Source organism: Lepus europaeus, unplaced genomic scaffold (assembly GCF_033115175.1).
Source record: "Lepus europaeus isolate LE1 unplaced genomic scaffold, mLepTim1.pri SCAFFOLD_502, whole genome shotgun sequence".
In the NCBI taxonomy this organism is placed as follows: Eukaryota; Metazoa; Chordata; class Mammalia; order Lagomorpha; family Leporidae; genus Lepus; species Lepus europaeus.
Genome location: NW_026909378.1, coordinates 25,001 through 44,625, shown reverse-complemented (window position 1 = coordinate 44,625; position 19,625 = coordinate 25,001). Strand labels below are relative to the sequence as shown.

The window sequence follows — 19,625 nt, the reverse complement described above, 5'->3', positions numbered from 1 at the left end:
GGGGGCTCCGGCCCCGGTGGCCTCGTGCACAGTGCAGAGTGCCCCAGAGAGGGGGGCTCCGGCCCCGGTGGCCTCGTGGCGCACAGTGCAGAGTGCCCCAGAGACGGGGGCTCCGGCCCCGGTGGCCTCGTGCACAGTGCACAGTGCAGAGTGCCCCAGAGAGGGCGGCTCCGGCCCCGGTGGCCTCGTGGTGCACAGTGCAGAGTGCCCCAGAGAGGGGGGCTCCGGCCCGGGTGGCCTCGTGGCGCACAGTGCAGAGTGCCCCGGAGAAGGGGGCTCCGGCCCCGGTGGCCTCGTGACGTACAGTGCGGAGTGCCCCGGAGAGGGCGGCTCCGGCCCCGGTGGCCTCGTGGTGCACAGTGCAGAGTGCCCCGGAGAGGGGGGCTCTGGCCCCGGTGGCCTCGTGACGCACAGTGTAGAGTGCCCCGGAGAGGGGGCTCTGGCCCCGGTGGCCTCGTGGTGCACAGTGCAGAGTGCCCCGGAGAGGGGGGCTCCGGCCCCGGTGGCCTCGTGGTGCACAGCGCAGAGTGCCTCAGAGAGGGCGGCTCCGGCCCCGGTGGCCTCGTGGTGCACAGTGCAGAGTGCCCCAGAGAGGGGGGCTCCGGCCCCGGTGGCCTCGTGGTGGCGAGAGCAAGCAGGGCTCCCCCTGGCACCAGCGCCCTCGGGGCTGTGCGGCCTATGGCGTCCTCAACACGAGCCCAGGTCTCCTTGGCCGGGAGTCCCCTTGTCCTCCCCCTCCTGTGCAGTTCTTGGGGGGGCAGAGGCCCCTGGACGGTCATCTGGGCCTGCCCTGTGAACTGGGCCGAGGCAGAGTCTGCCCTCACCCTGGCCACGCCCCCTCTCCTGTCCCATGTGCCGGCCACGCGTGCCACGTTGTCCTGCAGTCTCAGGTGGTGCGCCTGCTCCCGTTCCTGCCGTCGGGGACTCCGGGGAACATTCAGGACCATGGAGTGCCAGGTACAGGCTCCGCACCTGCTGGGGCCCAGCCCTGCTGTGAGTGCCCGCGGCGCCCGGTGCCTGGCCGGTCCTCGGTGAGGTGCTCCTCTCTCTGGGCACTCACACGAGGCCCTCCTGCACAGCAGGTGTCCACACACAGGCCAAGGGAGGGATCCAAACCAGGCCTCTGCGGACGCCTGTGGCAGCACCTGTAGAGGCCCAGCAGGTGAGCCCTGGCCCTCGTCCCGGCCTCCAGCAGCCTTGCGCCACAGGTTCCGTGCAGTCCACAGGCTAAGGGAAGAGCGCCCCCGGGAGGCCAGGTAGGAGACTCGGCACTGATGGCAGAGGCCCCTGGACTAGTGCTGGTCAGTGCTGAGTGCAGCCTGGCGGGTGTTTTAGGGGGTCCATGGGGTTGCCCTGGGAGGCGTCGGGCTGTGACGTGTAGTCACGGGGGTCCATGGGGTTGCCCTGGGAGGCGTCGGGCCGAGACCTGGGGTCACGGGGGTCCATGGGGCTGCCCTGGGAGGTGTTGGGCCGAGACCTGGGGTCACGGGGGTCCACGGGGCTGCCCTGGGAGGCGTCGGGCCGAGACCTGGGGTCACGGGGGTCCATGGGGCTGCCCTGGGAGGTGTTGGGCTGTGACGTGGGGTCACAGGGGTCCACGGGGCTGCCCTGGGAGGCGTCGGGCTGAGACGTGGGGTCACGGGGGTCCACGGGGCTGCCCTGGGAGGCGTCGGGCTGAGACGTGGGGTCACGGGGGTCCACGGGGCTGCCCTGGGAGGCGTCGGGCTGAGACGTGGGGTCACGGGGGTCCACGGGGCTGCCCTGGGAGGCGTCGGGCTGAGACGTGGGGTCACGGGGGTCCACGGGGCTGCCCTGGGAGGCGTCGGGCTGAGACGTGGGGTCACGGGGGTCCATGGGGCTGCCCTGGGAGGCGTCGGGCTGAGATGTGGGGTCATGGGAATCCATGGGGCTGCCCTGGGAGGCGTCAGGCTGAGACATGGGGTCATGGGAATCCATGGGGCTGCCCTGGGAGGCGTCGGGCTGAGATGTGGGGTCATGGGAATCCATGGGGCTGCCCTGGGAGGCGTCGGGCTGAGACCTGGGGTCCATTGTGGGGTCTGAACTCCCCTCTGGTTTGGTGGTTTGCCATCAGCAGCTGATGGCCTCGGGGTCTGAGGAGAGACCTGGAGCCCTGGCACTGCTGGGGGCTGGGCTGTCAGCCTGGGTCAGACCCCTGGCGTCCCACAGGGCCCTGGTCGGGGGAGGCAGAGGGTCAGGCGCCTTCCCTCCTGGGTCCCGCATTGCACAGGCGAGGCCGGCTTCTGGCTGACGGGGCAGCTCCTCCACGCAGGCTCGGCCCCCTCCTGCCCGCCCCACCCGGGCGTCTCGCTGTCCTCAGACGGTGCCGGCGTGTTTCCCAGTCCCCCTCGCATCCTCGCGTCCGTTTGCGCTGCTATGGCCAGGCCGGCGGCGCGTTGCGGCCACGCAGGTGGAGCCAGCTGGCGGCCGCCCTCCCTGTCCTCCAGGAGCTCACGTCGGCCTGCCTGTGAGCGCCTCGACGACAGAGCCGGCGTCTGCACCAGCGTCTGCGCCAGCTGGGGCCGCGGGGCGTCGACGGCGGCCTCCTGCTGTCGGGTCTCCAGCGAGAGGGGGTTTCCGTTTGTGTACGAGTGATACCCTCGCAGTGGCCAATCAGGCGCTGTCGGGAGGGCAGAGGCTGTGACACAGCTGGGAGAACAGGGGCCACCGCGTGCAACAGCAACATCCCAGGTGGGCGCCACTTCCAGCCCAGCTCCCTGCTGTAGCCTGGGAAAGCAGTGGACGATGGCCAAGTCCTTGGGCCCCTGTGACCCGGAGTAAGCTGCTGGCTCCTGGCTCCTGGCTTCGGCCTGGCCCAGCTCTGGCTGTTGTGGCCATCTGGGGAGTGAACCGGCGAATGGAAGACCTTTCTCTCTCTGTCCCTGTCTCTGTCTCCCCACCCCCCATTTTGCCTTTCATGTAAATATCCGTTAGTAAAAAGAAACGTATCTGTCCTGCCCCCCGAACAAAAAACTTCAATAAAGAAGAACCTGGCAGGGTCCGTGGTCGTCACCCCGTGGTCCCTTCCGTGGTGGACCCGTGGCCTCCGGTGCAGCCCCGATGGGGCTCAGTGAGCGACCCGGGCAGAGGCTCCGGGACTCAGCTTCCTACTTCTCAGGTCAGCCGTGCCCAAGCCACAAGCTCAGGGCACGGCTGACCCTGGACACAGCCCCGCGCTCTTGCTCCAAACGGTCTCAGAATCAGTGGCCTGGCTGGAGGGGGTGGGGAGAGGGCCGCCGTGGGGACAAGCCTCCCACTGCTCTTCCCTGTACCTGGCTGTGTTGCCAGGGGAGGGAAGGGTCACAGCAGCGGCTCTGGGACGACCTCCGGCCACTCGCAGACCGGGCAGCAGTGTTCTTGGTGGTGCTGGGTGGGTGATGGGTTGGGGGTGATTACTCTGTGCCTAGGGCTCAAGAGTGCATGGGAGGTCAGGGGCTTCCTCCCCAGGGGGAAACACTGGAACCAGCACACATCGTCGACGGCCCCCCGGGGACCCCAGCACGATCCTGCCGCCTGTGGGGAGAGAGAGGGGCCAGCATGCGTCGTCGGACCCTAGCATGATCCTGCCGCCTGTGGGGAGAGAGGGGCTAGCACGCGTCATCGATGGCCCCCCGGGGACCCCAGCACGATCCTGCCGCCTGTGGGGAGAGAGAGGGGCCAGTACGTGTCATCGATGGCCCCCCGGGGACCCCAGCACGATCCTGCCGCCTGTGGGGAGAGAGAGGGGCCAGCACGCGTCATCGATGGCCCCCTGGGGACCCCAGCACGATCCTGCCGCCTGTGGGGAGAGAGAGGGGCTAGCACGTGTCATTGATGGCCCCCTGGGGACCCCAGCACGATCCTGCCGCCTGTGGGGAGAGAGGGGCCAGTACGTGTCATCGATGGCCCCCCGGGGACCCCAGCACGATCCTGCCACCTGTGGGGAGAGAGAGGGGCCAGCATGCGTCGTCGGACCCTAGCATGATCCTGCCGCCTGTGGGGAGAGAGGGGCCAGCACGCGTCATCGATGGCCCCCTGGGGACCCCAGCACGATCCTGCCGCCTGTGGGGAGAGAGGGGCTAGCACGTGTCATTGATGGCCCCCCGGGGACCCCAGCATGATCCTGCCGCCTGTGGGGAGAGAGGGGCTAGCACGCGTCATCGATGGCCCCCCGGGGACCCCAGCACGATCCTGCTTGCCTCCCCAGCCTGGCCCGGGTCACTTCTGCTGCCGTTTGCTCTCACAGCCTCAGCTGCGGTCCACGGTAGGACCACGCTGCCTGGGCTGCTGAGCGGACAGGCAGGTGTCCTCGTCCCCCGCCCGGGCCCGCAGCGGCTGGCCCTCCATAGCTTTGTGTCAGTGATGGAGCCGTCTGCACGTGGCTGGACATCTGTGGGAGCCCTGGTCGTGTCCTTGGAGTTCCCCGCAGGCTGGCTGTGCCTTCCTGACCCCAGCCTATTTGAAGACCCAAATCCATCAGGGCCTGGGAGCCGGGGCACTGGGACACAGGCGTGTGTGTGCACCTGCTGAGCAGGGAGCATGGGCCCTTGGCTCTGAGTGCGTGGGTGGCGCCTGCCCCTGGCACCCCTTCCTGTGTCTGGCCTGCTCCGGTCCACGCGGATTTCCAAGGGAGACGGCCGCTGGCCCGTGGTGCTCGGTGGGCTCCTGCGCAGTGCCATGCCCACCCCATACTCCCTGCAGGCCTCACTCACAGTGGCCGGCACCGGCTGTGGCGTGAACCCAGAGCACAGGCCATGGCAAGGGGTGCATGTGTGCACAAATGCGGGGAGCCGGTGCCGGGGTCTGGGGGAAAGTACATCATAGCGTTCCTGCTCTGCCATGGCGGTGAAGCTCATGGGGGGGCCCAGGCGCTCACTGGCCACGCGCTCCCCAGCGTGGCCTGGCACCGCTCACTGGGCAATGGGTGTGGGAGGGCGAGGCCCCACCCACTCCGTCCAACTGCTGTCCACAGAAGGCCTCCCTGCGGAAAACATTGGTCTCACAGCTCCCGTGGTCCCCATAGGAAGGGGCGGGGGGGGGGGTTCACAATGGGGTCGCGGCTCATCCTGGTCCTCCGTGCGGGAGGCTGGCCAGCTCTGCCCGGCCCGTGCTGCAGCTTGGCACCGCGGTCCCCCTCGCAGCGGCTTTGCTCACCCGCACCAGCTGTGTAGACAGAGTTGGTCTCTGCTCTCAGGAGCTCGGAGCTCCGTGTGCCTTGCCTCAGGCCCTGAGGCTACAGAGTGCTTGGGAGGTCCAGCCAGGGCTTGTTGACCCTGGCTCGCGGTCCCCCCCGGCCCTATTCTGTGGCTTGGGGTTGGGGGGGACCTGTGCTCTCCTGAGCCCCTCCCTCTCCTGAGTCCCTGCTCACCAGTTAGGCCACAGAGGCCTCTGGCTGAGGCTCTGACCTGGTACCAGGCCAAAGTCAGGCTTCGCACGCCGCCGAGGCTGCTGGGGTGGGGACCACTGTCCTTGTGGGGCCTGGTCAGACCCTGCCTGTTGGCCTGACCCCGTCAGCCTGGTCAGACCGGTCAGACCCTGCCTGTCAACCTTGCCCCCATGCCAAGTGTCCTGGCCTTCCCTGAAGGCTGCCCTGGCCAGCGTGGAGTTCAAAGCCCTGCGGAGTGCCCCTGTTCCGTCTGCGTGTCCACAGTTGTCCCAGCAGAGCTGGGAATCCAGCCAGGGGCCCCAGACCACTGTCCAGCCCCCGGGGTCGTCACCGGGGCCTGAGCGTTTTTCGTTGTTGTGGGTTCTCGGCTGGCCTTGGGTGTCCACAGGGGCAGCACGTGCTGTGTGACGAAAGCCCTGAGTGTCCCGGGCAAGCTGTCCTTGGAAAAGCTCGCTCAGCTGCTGTGTATCTGAAAGGCAGTGTCCAGAGAGGGAGAGACGGATCCTCCAGCTGCTGGTTCCCTCCCCGAACGGCTGTGACAGCTGCCGGCCCCGGGCTGACACCAGGCGCCTGGAGCCGTCCTCTCCTGCCTTCCCGGGTGCCTCAGCAGAGCTGAGCAGCCGGACTCCCCAGTGCTCCGGCAGGGGGCGCTGGCGTCGACGGAGCCCCTCGGTGCCTTGCTTCCTTCCTGCCTCACCGTGGTCCTCCGCCTGGTCGGCTGCGCTCTGCAGCCTGCCGCTGTGTGTCTGGGCTGTTTCCAGCGCGTGGCCCGAGCGTAGAAAAGCTGGTAAGGATCTGATTCCCAGTGTATTGTTTATCGCCCTGTGGTGACCACACGGCATCGACATGCGTCGAGTGTGGGTGCCCATCACCTGTGCTGCGGGTGTCGGCCTGTGTCAGCCCGGGGCTTCTGTGGTAGCAGGACAGCCGGCCCCTTGCCCGGGTTTGGTTTTGCCCTCATTTCCCTGAGCTGCTGTCTCATCCATGCACACCGCCCACCGAGGCTTAACCACAAAGCCCTGTGCCCACCCGAGCTGGCTCTGCTGTCAGTGATGAGCGAGTGGGCAGCCAGCGCTGCCTCTCCCGTGGGCACAACTGGTCTGTGGTCTGGAGGGGCTCCCTGGGCTCAGCCCTGACCCCTGACAAGTGAGTCCGTCCCTGGCCTCCACGTGAGGCTTCCCTGGGGTCTGCGTGGCTGTTGACGAGCCCCGGGCGGCCCTTGGATGAGGGCCCTCTGGGAGGAACGTGGCAGTGGCACCTGTGTGAGAGCTGGTGGTTACTCCACAGGGGGTTGGGCCAGGACCCCCGCAGGAAGAGCCGTGGTGGCCCCCAGGAGGCCGAGGAGGGCAGGGGTCTCGTGTGGCTTCCCCATGCTCCAGGCTGCTTCCCACCAGGGTGCGGCCCGGTCCCCACGGAGCCAGCTCCTCTGCAGTCACGCGCCTCGGGCAGCAGTGGGGGCAGCAGCGGTCCAGGCTGAGAACCTTGGGGCCCCAGGGCGGGGGCCCCGGGCTCAGGCCTGCTGGGCTGCTCCGGCAAAGCCAAGGTCAGGAGGCAGAGTTTGTTTTAGCTGAGACTGTCCTGGCCAGTGTCCAGTCCCCCGGGGGCAGGGTGGTGGCTGGAGGGTCAGAGGTGAGGACCTGTGTGGGGGCCGGCGGGGGCCGTGTCCTGGCAGCCCCCATCGTGGGGGTCGGTGCTCCCTCCCTCGTCGCCCTGGACCAGCTGGGCTTCGGACCCCGTGGCGGCCTGGGGACTGGGGCAGGGTGTCTGCTTTCCTTCCACGGTGCCCGCCCAGTCGGCCACTGCAGTGGGCAGGAGGAGTCCAATCTGTGGGAGCCGTAGGCAGGTGAAGGCAGAGTGCCTCCAGGGGCATCCCATTCTGGTCATCGGGTCCCCCTGCTCCCGCCCCAGCAGGCCCCTTGGAACGCAAGCCGTCCCGTGGGCCTGGCTCTGGCTGGCCCCCTCCCAGCACCCTCTGCTTCCTGCCTGTTGCAGCCACGCGCGTGGCCTGTGCGCAGGAGGGCAGAGCCTTCAGGCCCCACCCCTCCCCCGGGCTGCCCTGGACCCCCAGGCTGGGCACCCCCTCCTCGAGTTCAGGGCCCAGAGCAGCCCCTTTGTGAGGGGTGGGGTGTGGAGTGCAGCCCCTGTGTTCTGGAGGGGTGCTGGGGGGGCCCGGGAGAGGAAGTCCTTGTCCTGTCTCGGGGGGTTCCTGGCCTGGATCAGAGCTGGAGCCCCTTCATAGGGGCCCCAGCGCCCCTGGCTTTGCTGCCTGTGGGGCTGCTCAGAGGCGCGAACCCCCACCACGGCTTTCCCTCTGGGAGGGGGTTCTTCACCCAGCGGACCTCCTAGGCATGTCCAGGGCCCCTTCCCCCCACCCCGTGGCCCCCAGGACAGCTAGCGTGACCTCTGGAAAGGAGGAGCAGGTGCCCCCCATGGCAGGGGGTCCACAGATGGGGGGCGCGCCCTGGGTGCCACCCCCGTGACGGGCAGTGCTCCTCACCCAGGCTGTGGACGCCGCCCTGTCCCCGGAGGAGCAGAGGGTCCTGCAAAGGAAGCTGAAGAAGGAGCGGAAGAAGGCACAGAAGCAGCAGCTGCGGGCCGCGGGGCGCACGGCCCAGGACGCGGGGGCCCGGCCCTCGGGGGCGCGGCTGGCCCTGGACTACCTCTGTGGGTAAGAGCCCGCCCCGCCTCCCCCTGCCGGGGCACAAGGTGCCGCAGCTGGCCAGAGCCGAGGAAGGTGGCAACCTCGTCCCGGCACTTGGAGGCCTCCTGGGGAAACTCCTGGGCAGCAGCCGTCCGCGGCAGCGGGACCCCCGGAGGCCAGGACTGAGCGCACCTGCGGGCGCGGAGCTGGGAAGGCAGCAGCTCGGCCCCTGCTGAGGCCACCCTCCCCGTGGACGTGCCAGCGGCTCCCAGCCACGCACTCCGGCTTCTGCATGGCGCACCCCTGCTTAACGTGGGCGTTCAGCGCAGACGCCCGCATCTCATGTCAGAGTGCCTGGGCTTGATCTGGCTCCACACCTGAGCAGCTCCCAGCGTCCTGCTGACGCACGGACGTGGGCCCCTGCCGCTCCGCGGAGACCCCGACGGCGCTCCTGGCCCAGCCCAGGCTGCTGTGGGCGTCCGGGGAGTGAGCCAGCGGATGGGGCCGCTTTGTCTCTGCCTCAAGTTAGAGGAGCGCGCAGCTCCAGGGCTTCCACGCCGTCATCACCGTCAGGTCTAGAACAGTTCGGCATCTCAGAAAGCAGCAGGCGCCTGAGTGTACACGTGTGTATGTCCACACACATACAGGCTCACATATATACATAAACGTATACTCACGTACACACATTCATGTGTTCATGTACACACGTGTATACACAGACGTGTGTCCACACATGGTCACATATGTACGTAAACACGCATGTGCTCATGTGTACATGCACACAGACGTGTATACACATACACAGAAGTGTATACACACACATGTCCACAAAACACCCAGGTTCATGTCTATACATATACACACACTCATGTACACATACACAGATGTGTGTGCATGTGTGTCCACACGTGTTCACATATGTACGTAAACACGCATGTGCTCGTGTGTACGTGCACACAGACGTATACACACATGTAACAGACATATACATGTGTATACACAGACATATACACAGAAGTGTATACACACGCATATGTCCACACACACCCAGGTTCATGTCTATACGTATACACACTCATGTATACACATACAGGTATACGACGCATATACATATACACATACAGACGTGTGTGTGCTCATGTATCCGTGCACGCGTGTACACACATACGCGCACACACGTATGGCAGAGCAACAGAGAGATCGCCCGTCTGCTGGTCCACTCCTCAAATGCCCACAACAGCCAAGGCTGGGCCAGGCTAAAACCAGGGTCTGGAGCGCCATCCGGGTCTCCGTGCGGGTGCGGGGCCGCCAGCACCTGGCGTCTCCCACTGCGTTCCCAGCAGCATCAGCAGGGAGCTGGGTCGGACGCAGAGCCGCCGGGACTCGCACCGGCATCTGATGTGGGTGCTGGCTTGCCCGGCTGTGCCGCAGCCCGTGGGGTTGGGGTTGGGGCGACCCTGCTTCCCCTGGAGCCCCCGCAGAAGCAGGGCAGCCCTCTGGAGCTGCTGCCACACCCTGGGCACCGGGGACCCCCCCCAGACGAGAACCAGGGGACAGGGCTGCTTCCCTTCCAGGGGTCTCCGAGGATGCCGGGAGCCAGCTGTGACTGGCGGCTGCTCGGGTGCCTCCTTCCCGGGAGGGTGACCTGGTTGAGGTCAGGGCCCTTGACCTGGGGGGGCTGGAGTCCAAGTGCCAGCTCCTCAGTGCCGGCTGAGACCAGGGTGCCGGGACTGCCAGCCGCCGCGGGGCCAGCCCAGCACACGGCCTCGGCACGGGAGCTCCTCCCAGCTGGCCACTCCGCGCAGAAGGCCCGTGGCAAGGACGTGCTGAGTCCAGTGGCTGCGGCCCTGGCTCTGGCCACGTCTGCTGGGGACCGTGGCATCTCCCTGGCCTTCAGGCTGCCCGGGGACGTCCGTGTGCCTGTGGGAGGGGCCGGTGGGGCACGGGTCTTCTGACCACCATGTAGGCACTGCTCAGGGCGACCGTGTGCTGCTCCTGGTGCCGTGACGTCCCTCCTCACCTCAGAACGGCCACGTCGGCCACCAGCCACTCAGGCAGCCTCTGGAGCAGCCAGGTGGTGGCACCTGCTTGGTGCAGACGCGTCAAGGGAGGGTGAGGTGGGACTCGGTCTCTCCGTCCCTGGATATGCACACCCCGGAGCAGGGGTCCCCCGAAGCCCCCCGGTGTCAGCGCCTGCCTGGGCTCCCTGTCTGCCCTGGTGCTCCCAGAGATGCACACCCCGGAGCAGGGGTCCCCTGAAGCCCCCCAGTGTCAGCGCCTGCCTGGGCTCCCTGTCTGCCCTGGTGCTCCCAGAGATGCACACCCCGGAGCAGGGGTCCCCCGAAGCCCCCTGGTGTCAGCGCCTGCCTGGGCTCCTTCCCCAGGCCGGGCAGAGCCCACGGTGCCCTGACTGTCTGCCCCGGTGTTCCCAGATGGGCCCAGAAGCACGCGAGCTGGAGGTTCCAGAAGACGCGGCAGACGTGGCTCCTGCTGCACATGTTCGAGGAGGACAAGGTACGTGGGGGAGGGGGAGTCCCGGGCAGCGGGGTCTGCGCCCCTCAGCCCTGGTGAACCTATCTGAAGACATGGAGCCAGTGTCTGCCCAGCGGGCTACCCTGGGGAAGCCGCCTGCCCGTGCGTGTGATGTGTGTGTGTGTGTGTGCCCCCCATGCCAGGGCACCGTGGGCGGGGCGCTCCCCTGCAGGCACCGGGCAGCCCCGCCCCGTGGGTAGCCTTGAGCCCACCCCCTCCCTGGCCCTGAAGCCGCTGTTTCCTGCCGGCCAGGTCCCTGACGAGCACTTCCCCACCCTGCTGGCCTACCTGGAGGGGCTGAAGGGCAGGGCCCGCGAGCTGACCGTGCAGAAGGCCGAAGCCCTGATGCGGGAGCTGGATGCGGCGGGCGGTCAGGACAGCCCCCTGGACGCCGCCCCCCGAGGGAAGACGCAGCGCCTGCGGCAGGTGCTGCAGCTGCTGTCCTAGGCGGGGAGGGCGGGCCCGGGGCTTGGGAGCTGTCAAGCCACGCCCCTCTACACCCCGCCCCCCACCCTCTTCAGTGGCTGCCTGAGGGTGAGCCGGGTGCTGGGGTGCTGCGGCGGCGGCTGTCCTGGGCAGAGCTGGGGCGTGGGTGCCCTCAGGACTGTGTTCCTACTTGCAATAAACGCTGTGGCCCCGCGAGGCCGAGTCCCGCTGCGGCTCCCCAGCTCCATGCGCTGATGCTGAGTGCCCCGTTCCCAGCAGAGCACCGGAGCCTGTGGCGGGTCGGGGCCCTGCAGGTGGCAGGTGAGGACGCCGGCCCTCGTGGTGGCCGTCCGGTGAGGTCAGGAGCAGGAAGGCGGCGGACAACGCAGCCTGTGGCCTGTGAGCTGCAACCATGGCCCCACGAGGTGGAGCTGTGGCGCTGCAGAGAACCCAGACGGCGCTGTGGGGTGGAGTCTCTACGTGCTGCCGGGCAAGGGGCAGCCACGGTTCCTGGACGTGAGGCTCCTGACGTAACCCACTGAGGAGCAGGTGTGGGTGCAGGGGAGGGGAGGGCCCCCAGGAGCAGGTTGGTGCAGGGAGGGGAGGAGGGGCCCCAGGAGCAGTACGGGGAGGGGAGAGCCCCCAGGAGCAGTACGGGGAGGGGAGGGCCCCCAGGAGCAGTACGGGGAGGGGAGGGCCCCCAGGAGCAGGTTGGTACAGGGAGGGAAGGGCCCCCAGGAGCAGGTTGGTGCAGGGAGGGGAGGAGGGGCCCCAGGAGCAGGTGTGGTGCAGGGGAGGGGAGGGCCCCCAGGAGCAGGTTGGTGCAGGGAGGGGAGGGCCCCCAGGAGCAGGTTGGTGCAGGGAGGGGAGGGCCCCCAGAGCAGGTATAGTGTGTTTGGGGATGGGCCCCAGGAGCAGTGCAGGGAGGGAAGGGCCCCCAGGAGCATGTGGGGGGGGGGGGCCAGGAGCAGGTGTGGTGTGGGAGGGGAGGGTCCCAGGAGCAGGTGTAGTGTGGAGGGGAGGGCCCCCAGGAGCAGATGTGGCGCAGGGGAGGGGAGGGCCCCCAGGAGCAGGTTGGTGCAGGGAGGGAAGGGCCCCCAGGAGCACGTGGGGGGGGGGCCCAGGAGCAGGTGTAGTGTGGAGGGGAGGGCCCCCAGGAGCAGTGCAGGAGGCCCAGGTAGGTTTTGAGGATTCGCCTGGTGAACCAGGGTCTGCCAATGGCCCTGCTGTTGGAGACTGAGCGCTCTACCCCCCCCACCACCACCACCAAGCATCCCGAACCCTGGCCTAGGAGGGCCCTTTCCTCCCCAGGGGAGACCCATACGTGCCCTGCAGGAGGTGCAGAGCTGTGACGCGGAGTCTGGCCCGAGGTCAGAGCCGAGCCATCTCGGGGAGTAAAGGTGGTCTCTGCTGGGACCGGCCCAGGAAGCTGGTGAACCAGATGCCCCCCAGAGTCCCCAAGCTGGGAATGACCTAGGGTGCCTCAGGGGCGGTGGGTGGACAGAGCAGAGCTGCTGGGGGAGAAGGCGGGTTGTGAGGGGCAGCTCTGCCCGAGGGCGGCCCGACGCCTGCACTAATGAAAACTCGGCAGCAGTTGGCTTCCAAAACCCTTGTTCCCTTCCAGCCCCCGCCCCCCGCGCCGTGCTGGTGTCGTGGTTGGGACGGGGCCGTTCCTGATGAGGGGCGTTGGCTGACCTGCTCTGCACCCTCCTCATCCCGCCCCAGAGAAGCCCCCAGCCTTTCTCCTGTCAGTCAACAGAGACCTGGCCCCCGCCCCTCCTTCCTTGGGGCTCCTGGCAGGTGGCAGTCACGTGGCGCCTCAGTCTGGACGCTCAGCAGGCAGGGATCCCACTCTCCCAGGAGCTTGGGGAATCCGGCAGGTGCTGGCGAGGAGTCTTCCCTGGGGGGCCAGGGTGCCCCCACCGGTGGAGCGTCCTGAGCCGGTCGGGAGGGGCAGGACCTGAGGCGGGCACCAGAGCCCCATTACCCAGCCGCCAACCTTGGGCACGGCACTGTAGCAGCGGGGGCGCCAGGCCGACTCCCGGGGGAAGGCGGGTGAGCTTGTGGCACCTGGGACCCCTGGCATGGGGGTGGGGGGTTCCTGAGCTCCCTGCCCCCAGGGACAATCTCGGGGCACCACCCTCCCAATTCCGCCCCCAGCCGTCCTCACAGCAGGTGCACAGCGGGCCCTGGCCCCGCCATACTTGTAAGGAAACTTGACCCCTGCCCAGCCCCCTGCGAGGTTTGTCCTTTGTCATGGCCACCACAGCCAGTTTCCTTCCATCAGGAGTGGCCTCTGCCTCCCAGTGAGGAATTGGGTGTGGGGGCCCCACAGGGTCTGGCAGGGGACTGGGAGTAGCCAGAGGATAGAGAGAGCAGGGAGGGGAGGGGCCTGGCAGAGTGCAGGACTGGGGTCCAGGAGCCTGGGGCAGGCAGGAGGGGTGCCCCCACTGGACATGCTTGGGTGAGGGGACGGGACTGGGTAAAGGCCGAGGGCCCAGTGGGCACCCAGGGAGGCCACCCACCTGGCGGGGGTGCGCCTAAGGCCTGGGTACCGCACGCAGGGCCTGGGCCCGTGGACGCATGGTGAAAGCCCGGGCCGGCTCTGTGTCCAGGGCGGCAGGGCTGGTGCCGTGCGGGGGCAGCAGGCGGTACCTCTGCAGGAGGCCCCCAAACAGCAGGAACAGCTCCGTCCTGGCCAGGCGCTCGCCGACACAGACTCGGCGGCCTGCGGGAACAGGTGGGCAGGGGCGCTAGGCCTGTCGCTGGGCTCGGGGCAGAGGGCCCCCAGCCTCTGCCCTCTGGGCTCACGGTACCTGCAGAGAAGGGCAGGAAGGCTGCGCGTTTCACAAAGTGTCCGTCAGCGTCCAGGAAGTGGTTGGGGTTGAACTGGCCCGGGGTCTCCCACTGCGTCTTGTCCAGGAGCACCGAGGTGAGGAGGGGGATCACAGGTGTGCCCTGGGGGACAGAGAGGGGGTCCCGGGGCTGGGCGGGCTCCCCAGGGGGACAGAGCAGGTCCTGCAGCTAGGCAGGCTCCCCCCAGGGAGAGAGAGAGGGGGTCCCGGGGCTGGGCAGACTCCCCCCAGGAGGGGTGGTCCTGGGGCTGGGTGGGCTCCCCAGGGGGACAGAGCAGGGTCCTGCAGCTGGGCAGGCTCCCCCCAGGGAGAGAGAGGGGGTCCCGGGGCTGGGCGGGCTCCCCAGGGGGACAGAGCATGGTCCTGCAGCTGGGCAGGCTCCCCCAGGGAGAGAGAGAGGGGGTCCCGGGGCTGGGTGGGCTCCCCCCAGGGAAGGGGGGTCCTAGGGATGGGCGGACTCCCCAGGGGGACAGAGCATGGTCCTGCAGCTGGGCAGGCACCCCCAGGGGGAGAGGGGGCCCCGGGGCTGGGTGGGCTCCCCCCAGGGAGGGGGGGTCCTGGGGATGGGCGGGCTCCCCAGGGGGACAGAGCGGGTCCTGCAGCTGGGCAGGCTCCCCCCAGGGAGAGAGAGAGAGGGGGTCCTGGGGCTGGGCGGGCTCCCCCCAGGGAGGGGGGGTCTCGGGGCTGGGCGGGCTCTCCCCAGGGGGACAGAGAGGGGGTCCCGGGGCTGGGTGGGCTCCCCAGGGGGACAGAGCAGGGCCCTGCAGCTGGGCAGGCACCCCCAGGGGGAGAGAGGGGGTCTCGGGGCTGGGCGGGCTCCCCCTTTTGGAGGTTTCCCCAGGGTGCAGCAAGGGACCGGGTGTTGAGAGCTCCTGACCGCTCATCGGGGAGCCCAGGGCTGGCCCACCTTGGGGAGCAGGTAGCCGCCCAGCCGGGTGTCGGCCGCCGTGCAGCGGGGCACGTGGGGCAGCAGTGTGATGTAGCGCTGCACCTCGTGGAGCACCGCACTGGTGTAGGGCAGGGCCCCCTGGTCCTCCGGCCGGAGCTGCCCCCTGGGGCCCAGCACACGGTCCAGCTCCTCCTGCACGCGGCCTGCACGGCGAGGGTGGGCGCCACGTGGGTGGGAGCTCCCGCCGCCGAGGGAGGGGCCGCCCGCCCGCGCTAAGCCTCACCCTGCACTCCTGGGTGCTTGGCCATCAGCAGCACAGCCCACTGCAGCGTAGCCGAGGTGGTCTCCGTGCCGGCCATGATCATGTCCAGGGTACAGGCCACGGCATTGGCCTCGGCAAACAGGCCCTGGGGGCCATCCCCCTGCAGAGGCGGGCAGGACGGGCTTGGCTGGAGGGTGTGGGGGTCACCACCCCGGACCCAGTGCGGCCCCGGGCTCGAGGCAGGTGTGGAGGAAGGACAGGGAGCCCTGCTGGGCGACAGTGTCCTGGGCTCACCCAACCCCCGAGGCCCAGGCCAGGAGCTGGGGAGCTGGTGCAGGGCTGGCATGGACCCCTCCCCAAACCCGTTGTCCTGGACTGGGCCCCACTGGCCCCGAGATGAGCTCTGGCCCTGCCACACCTGGCCCTGCCGGATCAGGGCGTCCACGTAGCTCTGCACTGGGCCTGCCCCGGGCCTGGGGGGCCGCCGTGACTCCAGGAGGGTCTTGAGGATGGCGCGGACCTGCTCGACCTTGCGCAGGACCGGCCGGTGCAGCTGCAGCAGGGCCCCCAGCCAGGGGCAGGCGTTGAACAGCTGGGGGCAGGGGTGGGGTGGGGCAGGGGTGAGGCGCGGTCCCCCAGGGCCCTGCGTGGTGAGGGCGGTGCTGCCGCAGGCCAAGGAGGGACCCTTGTCCCCTGGGGAGGGCCAGGGGCTCAGAGGAGCCCCCTGCCCGTGTGCAGACGGGACCACCACCCACCAGGAAGAGGAAGGCAGACGTTGCAGAGACCACGGGAGCTGCTGGCACTCCAGACCGCTCACCCTGCCGGGGAGTGAGGGTCCCCCAGGGTGCGAGGGTCTGGCTCGAGGTCTGGCGCCAGCAGGGGCCCCGCTGCCGCCCCATCCTCCAGTCAGCTGCCTCCCGGACAGCCACAAGCCTGGGTGACGCCTTCCCCAGCCAGTGTGGCGTCCACAGGAGGCAGCACAGCCCCGCTGACCAGAGACCCTCCCGTCGGCCAGGGGGACGCCGGGACAAGCGCCTGAGGCATGGGTGCTGCTGCCCAGCGCCCCCCCCCCCCCCCGCTTTGAGCAGGTGTGTCTGACAGGGGCTTGGGAGAGGATGGGGACCCTGCTCTCACCTGGACGCCAGGGGACCCTAGGAGGACCATGACCTCGTCGATGAGGCCCATCAGGGCCAGGAACACGGGGTCCTGGTAGCGGAACCGCTGGCCGAACAGCAGCGCGAAGGTGACGTTGGAGGGAGCCCAGCCGAGTAGGGCCAGGGGGAAGGGCTGGCCTGGGGGAAGGAGACATGGGCTCAGGCAGGTAGGGGGCACGGGGACGGGCATCCTGGCCCCTGCTCACCTCTGTAGCCGTCCAGCTCTTGTGTGAGGCACACCAGCTCCTGCAGCACCTTGCCGGCCACGGGCCCCCGCCCCACGCCCAGGCTGTGCAGGGCCCGCACGGTGAACTGGCGGGCGGCCCTCCAGCGAGCCCCGGACGCGAAGAAGATGCCTGCGGGACGCCCAGCCGCTGAGGGACGCCCCCTGCGCCCGGCCCCTCCCCGGCCGCCTCGGCTCCTCCAGCGCCCACCCCCTCCGCTGCCCTGCAGGGCCCTACCCCCGCCTTGCTGGATGAGGTGGAAGATGGGGATGGGGGGGCGGTCAGCCAGCTGCTGCCCGGTGTCCAGCAGAGCCTCCCTCACCGCCTCGTAGCCGGCCAGCACCACCGTCTTCTGCAGCCCCAGGTGGACGGTGAACACCGGCCCGTACCGCTCTGAGAGCTGTGGGGACGGGCGGAGGTCAGCGGGGGCTGCTCGGGGTGTGCCGGGCAGGAGGGCTGTGCTGTGGCGTGTTCTAGAAGCCCGGGGCTGCCCCCGCCCCCGCCACAGGCCACAGCAGAGGACCGGCAGGCAGGCGCGGTGCCAGGGCCTGGCTGGTCAGGCCTCACTCGCCCACCTTGCCTGGCTGGGGACCCTGCAGACCCGCAAGGCCACCTCGGGGCTGCTGCCTGTCCCCTCCCCTGCACCCCTGCCCAGGAGAGGCTGCTGGGAAGCAGGAAGTGAGTTGCCCTCGGCCACATGCTCTCAAGGTCAGAGCTAGGACTCCCCCCGGCCACCGGTCCAGCCCTGGGCTGCGGCCTGTTTGTCCGGAGCTGGGACAGCCCATCCCCGGGGAGGTGGGCGGGCCTGCCTGGGGGAGGCCAGCGGCAGGCCCGGGGAGCCCCTTGGGTGTAGGAGAGCTGCGGCTGGGGGCTGGCCAGTCTCTGGTGGAGGGAACTGCCCTGGGGGTGCAGGCCAGGCCCCGGGCAGGGCCAGCATTCGCTTCACCGTGGGGCCCACCAGCCTCTGGGAGCAGGGAGGGCAGCCTGGCTTCACCGTGGGCCCAGGACAGTCAGGTGCAGCCAGGCAGGGGAGCAGAGGCCCAGAAGCCCCCGTGTGCAGGGGTCCAGCTCGCTTCCCTCCACTGCCTGACCGATGCTGCCCCCTCCTGCGTGCCGCTGGGCCCAGCTCCACGTGGGGGAACACAGCGGGAGCCCCGACTCGGCTGTGGGAGCGGCGGGGGCCGGCAGTGGAGCAGCCCTGCCCATCCTACCTCCATCAGTGACCAGTCCTGCTGGCTCCCACGCAGCAAGTGCAGGTTGCCGATGAGCGGCAGTGGCCGAGGCCCCGGGGGCCAGCGGGGGGCTGAGGATGGGCACCGGGCCCGGGCCCACAACAGCCCCCAGAGGCCCAGCAGCCCCCAGAGGCCCAGCAGCCCCAGGAGCAGCAGGGCCATGGGGACAGTGGAGGTGCGGCCCCAGCCCCTCTCTGGGCCCCGTCCCGCCCTGCGCCGTGCAGGCCTCCCTCCCAGAGGGCGTGCCGGCACCCCACCCACCCCACCACCCCGAGAATGTGGAACGAGCAGTTTGCAGCGGACAGCCCCACAGGCGGCTTAAAGCTACAGGCTGCGTGCAGGGTGGGGTCGCCTCTGTGGCCGGGGACTGGGGGAGGGTGGCCCTGGGGCTGCCGCCTGGGGTCTGCCCTTCAGACCGTGCTTGGGACACCCCCGTCCCCTTCACTGAGGGCCCCGGGGGGCCGTGGCTCGTGGACCCTCCGTGGGACCCACCCGTCTCCCTCAGTCACCCCAGCAGAACCGGATTCACAGGGTTTTAGACCTGCCCCCCCCCACGCCTTCCCCAGGCTCTGAGCGGGACCCCTGGGGGGCGGGAGGCCTGTGAGTGCCTCACCCAAAGCCACTACCAGCTGTGTCCATGCGGGCCCAGCCCATGAGCCCCTGAGTCCCAGGGCTGGTGCCGCGGCGAGGTGGTGTGTGGGCCGCCCGGCAGGGTGCCTGGGTTCAGTGCCGCCCGGCCCCCCTCAGCTTCCTGCTGTGTGCCCGCTGGGAGGCGGCAGTAGTGGCTGCAGGGACTGGGTCCCGGCTACCACATGGGAGGACCGAGTTCCGGGCACCCGGCTTTGGCCTGGCCCAGGCCTGGCTATTGCTGGCATCTGAGGAGTGAGCTGGCAGGTGGAATCTCTCTGTGTGTCTCTCCCTTTCAAAGCAAATGTAAAACCCAGGGTTCTCAGCGGCTGTGGCCCCTTGTGCACAGGCCCCAAGTGCTGCTGCCCAGGGCAGGGGTGGGGCTGGGAGGAGGGCTGACAGGGGGCTGGGCTTCCAAGCCGCGTCCCCTAAACGCTGGTGGCAGGGTTGGAGGGAGACGGCTGGGCCTACTTCCCGCCACCTGCCACCTCAGGAGGCGGGACCCCCCCCAGGTACCCCGCTCCGTCAGTGGTCGGAGCAAGGGGAGCCCAGCCCCGATTGCACAACCCGAGACCCAGGGCGCTCAGCACAGCCCGGGTACCAGGGCTGCAGGAGCTGCAGGGTCGCTGGGCCCTTCATGTCAATGCCGCATTCCAAGACCGGCACCGGGGGTCCCGGCCGGGGATCCTGCCTGCCCAGGCCAGGAGTGGTCACTGAGAGCCTGTCGCGTGCCAGCCCCGCGTGGCCAGCCAGTGTGGGCGGAGCCACAAGGGGGAAGCGGCAGGAGCAGGCAGGACCCCAGGCTCAGAGCCGCACGTTCGTCCGCGTGGACCAGAACGCCAATACCCGGGCCGGCCCGGCTGCCCCCAGAGGCCGCGTGCCCCGCCGTGGTGGCCCCTGGGCCTGGCCGCTGCTGCCCATCTCCCTCTGGGCTCAGGGCCAGTGAGCGCGGTGGGCTTGTCTCTGGGGGCCGCCACTCAGCTCCCAGCCCCGCCCCACGTGCTCTGCGTGTGGGGGTCTCTGCTCCCTGGCGCGGGTCACGTGTGGACTTTGAACCCCCTGTTTCAAGCATGGACTTTGATGGGTTTCGACATCTGCCCACACCCACGTGGTAACGGTCACCCCGACGTGGCAGGTGCCTGCCGGCTGGGCACGCGCGCCCCACGCCCTCCATCGCAGGCGTCCGAGGTGTGCGGGGCCTCAGGCTTGCATGTGGGACCTTGACTGGCTGGCTCAGGTCACGCCTGGCCGTGGCCCTGGGGGGAGGGTGAGTGGGTTCCCTCGGGGGTCCAGAGGCAGAGCCGGTACCAGACTTGGCCCTGCAGGATAAGGGCTGCCCCTCCGGGAGCCTTCATGGGTCGTCCGCCCCGGACAGCAGGCCGAGCCTCTCCCCAGTCCCC

At 69.3% G+C, this 19,625-nt stretch overlaps 2 protein-coding genes across 2 annotated transcripts; one reads left to right on the top strand and one right to left on the bottom strand.

Annotated features, from left to right (window-relative positions):
• Nucleotides 1–930: 930 nt before the first annotated feature.
• CUNH7orf50 (chromosome unknown C7orf50 homolog) lies at nt 931–11,209 on the top strand. The gene is made up of 4 exons (XM_062185579.1): nt 931–957; nt 7,885–8,051; nt 10,457–10,538; nt 10,809–11,209. The coding sequence occupies exons 1-4, from the start codon at nt 946–948 to the stop codon at nt 11,001–11,003; spliced, it is 456 nt and encodes a 151-aa protein (XP_062041563.1). The 5' UTR covers nt 931–945; the 3' UTR covers nt 11,004–11,209.
• Nucleotides 11,210–13,367: 2,158 nt separating this feature from the next.
• On the bottom strand, nt 13,368–17,760 carry LOC133755470 (cytochrome P450 2W1). The gene is made up of 9 exons (XM_062185578.1): nt 17,578–17,760; nt 16,604–16,766; nt 16,349–16,498; nt 16,123–16,280; nt 15,407–15,580; nt 15,010–15,148; nt 14,745–14,929; nt 13,799–13,940; nt 13,368–13,710 (listed from the first exon to the last, which is right to left on the bottom strand). The coding sequence occupies exons 1-9, from the start codon at nt 17,758–17,760 to the stop codon at nt 13,523–13,525; spliced, it is 1,482 nt and encodes a 493-aa protein (XP_062041562.1). The 3' UTR covers nt 13,368–13,522.
• Nucleotides 17,761–19,625: the final 1,865 nt, after the last annotated feature.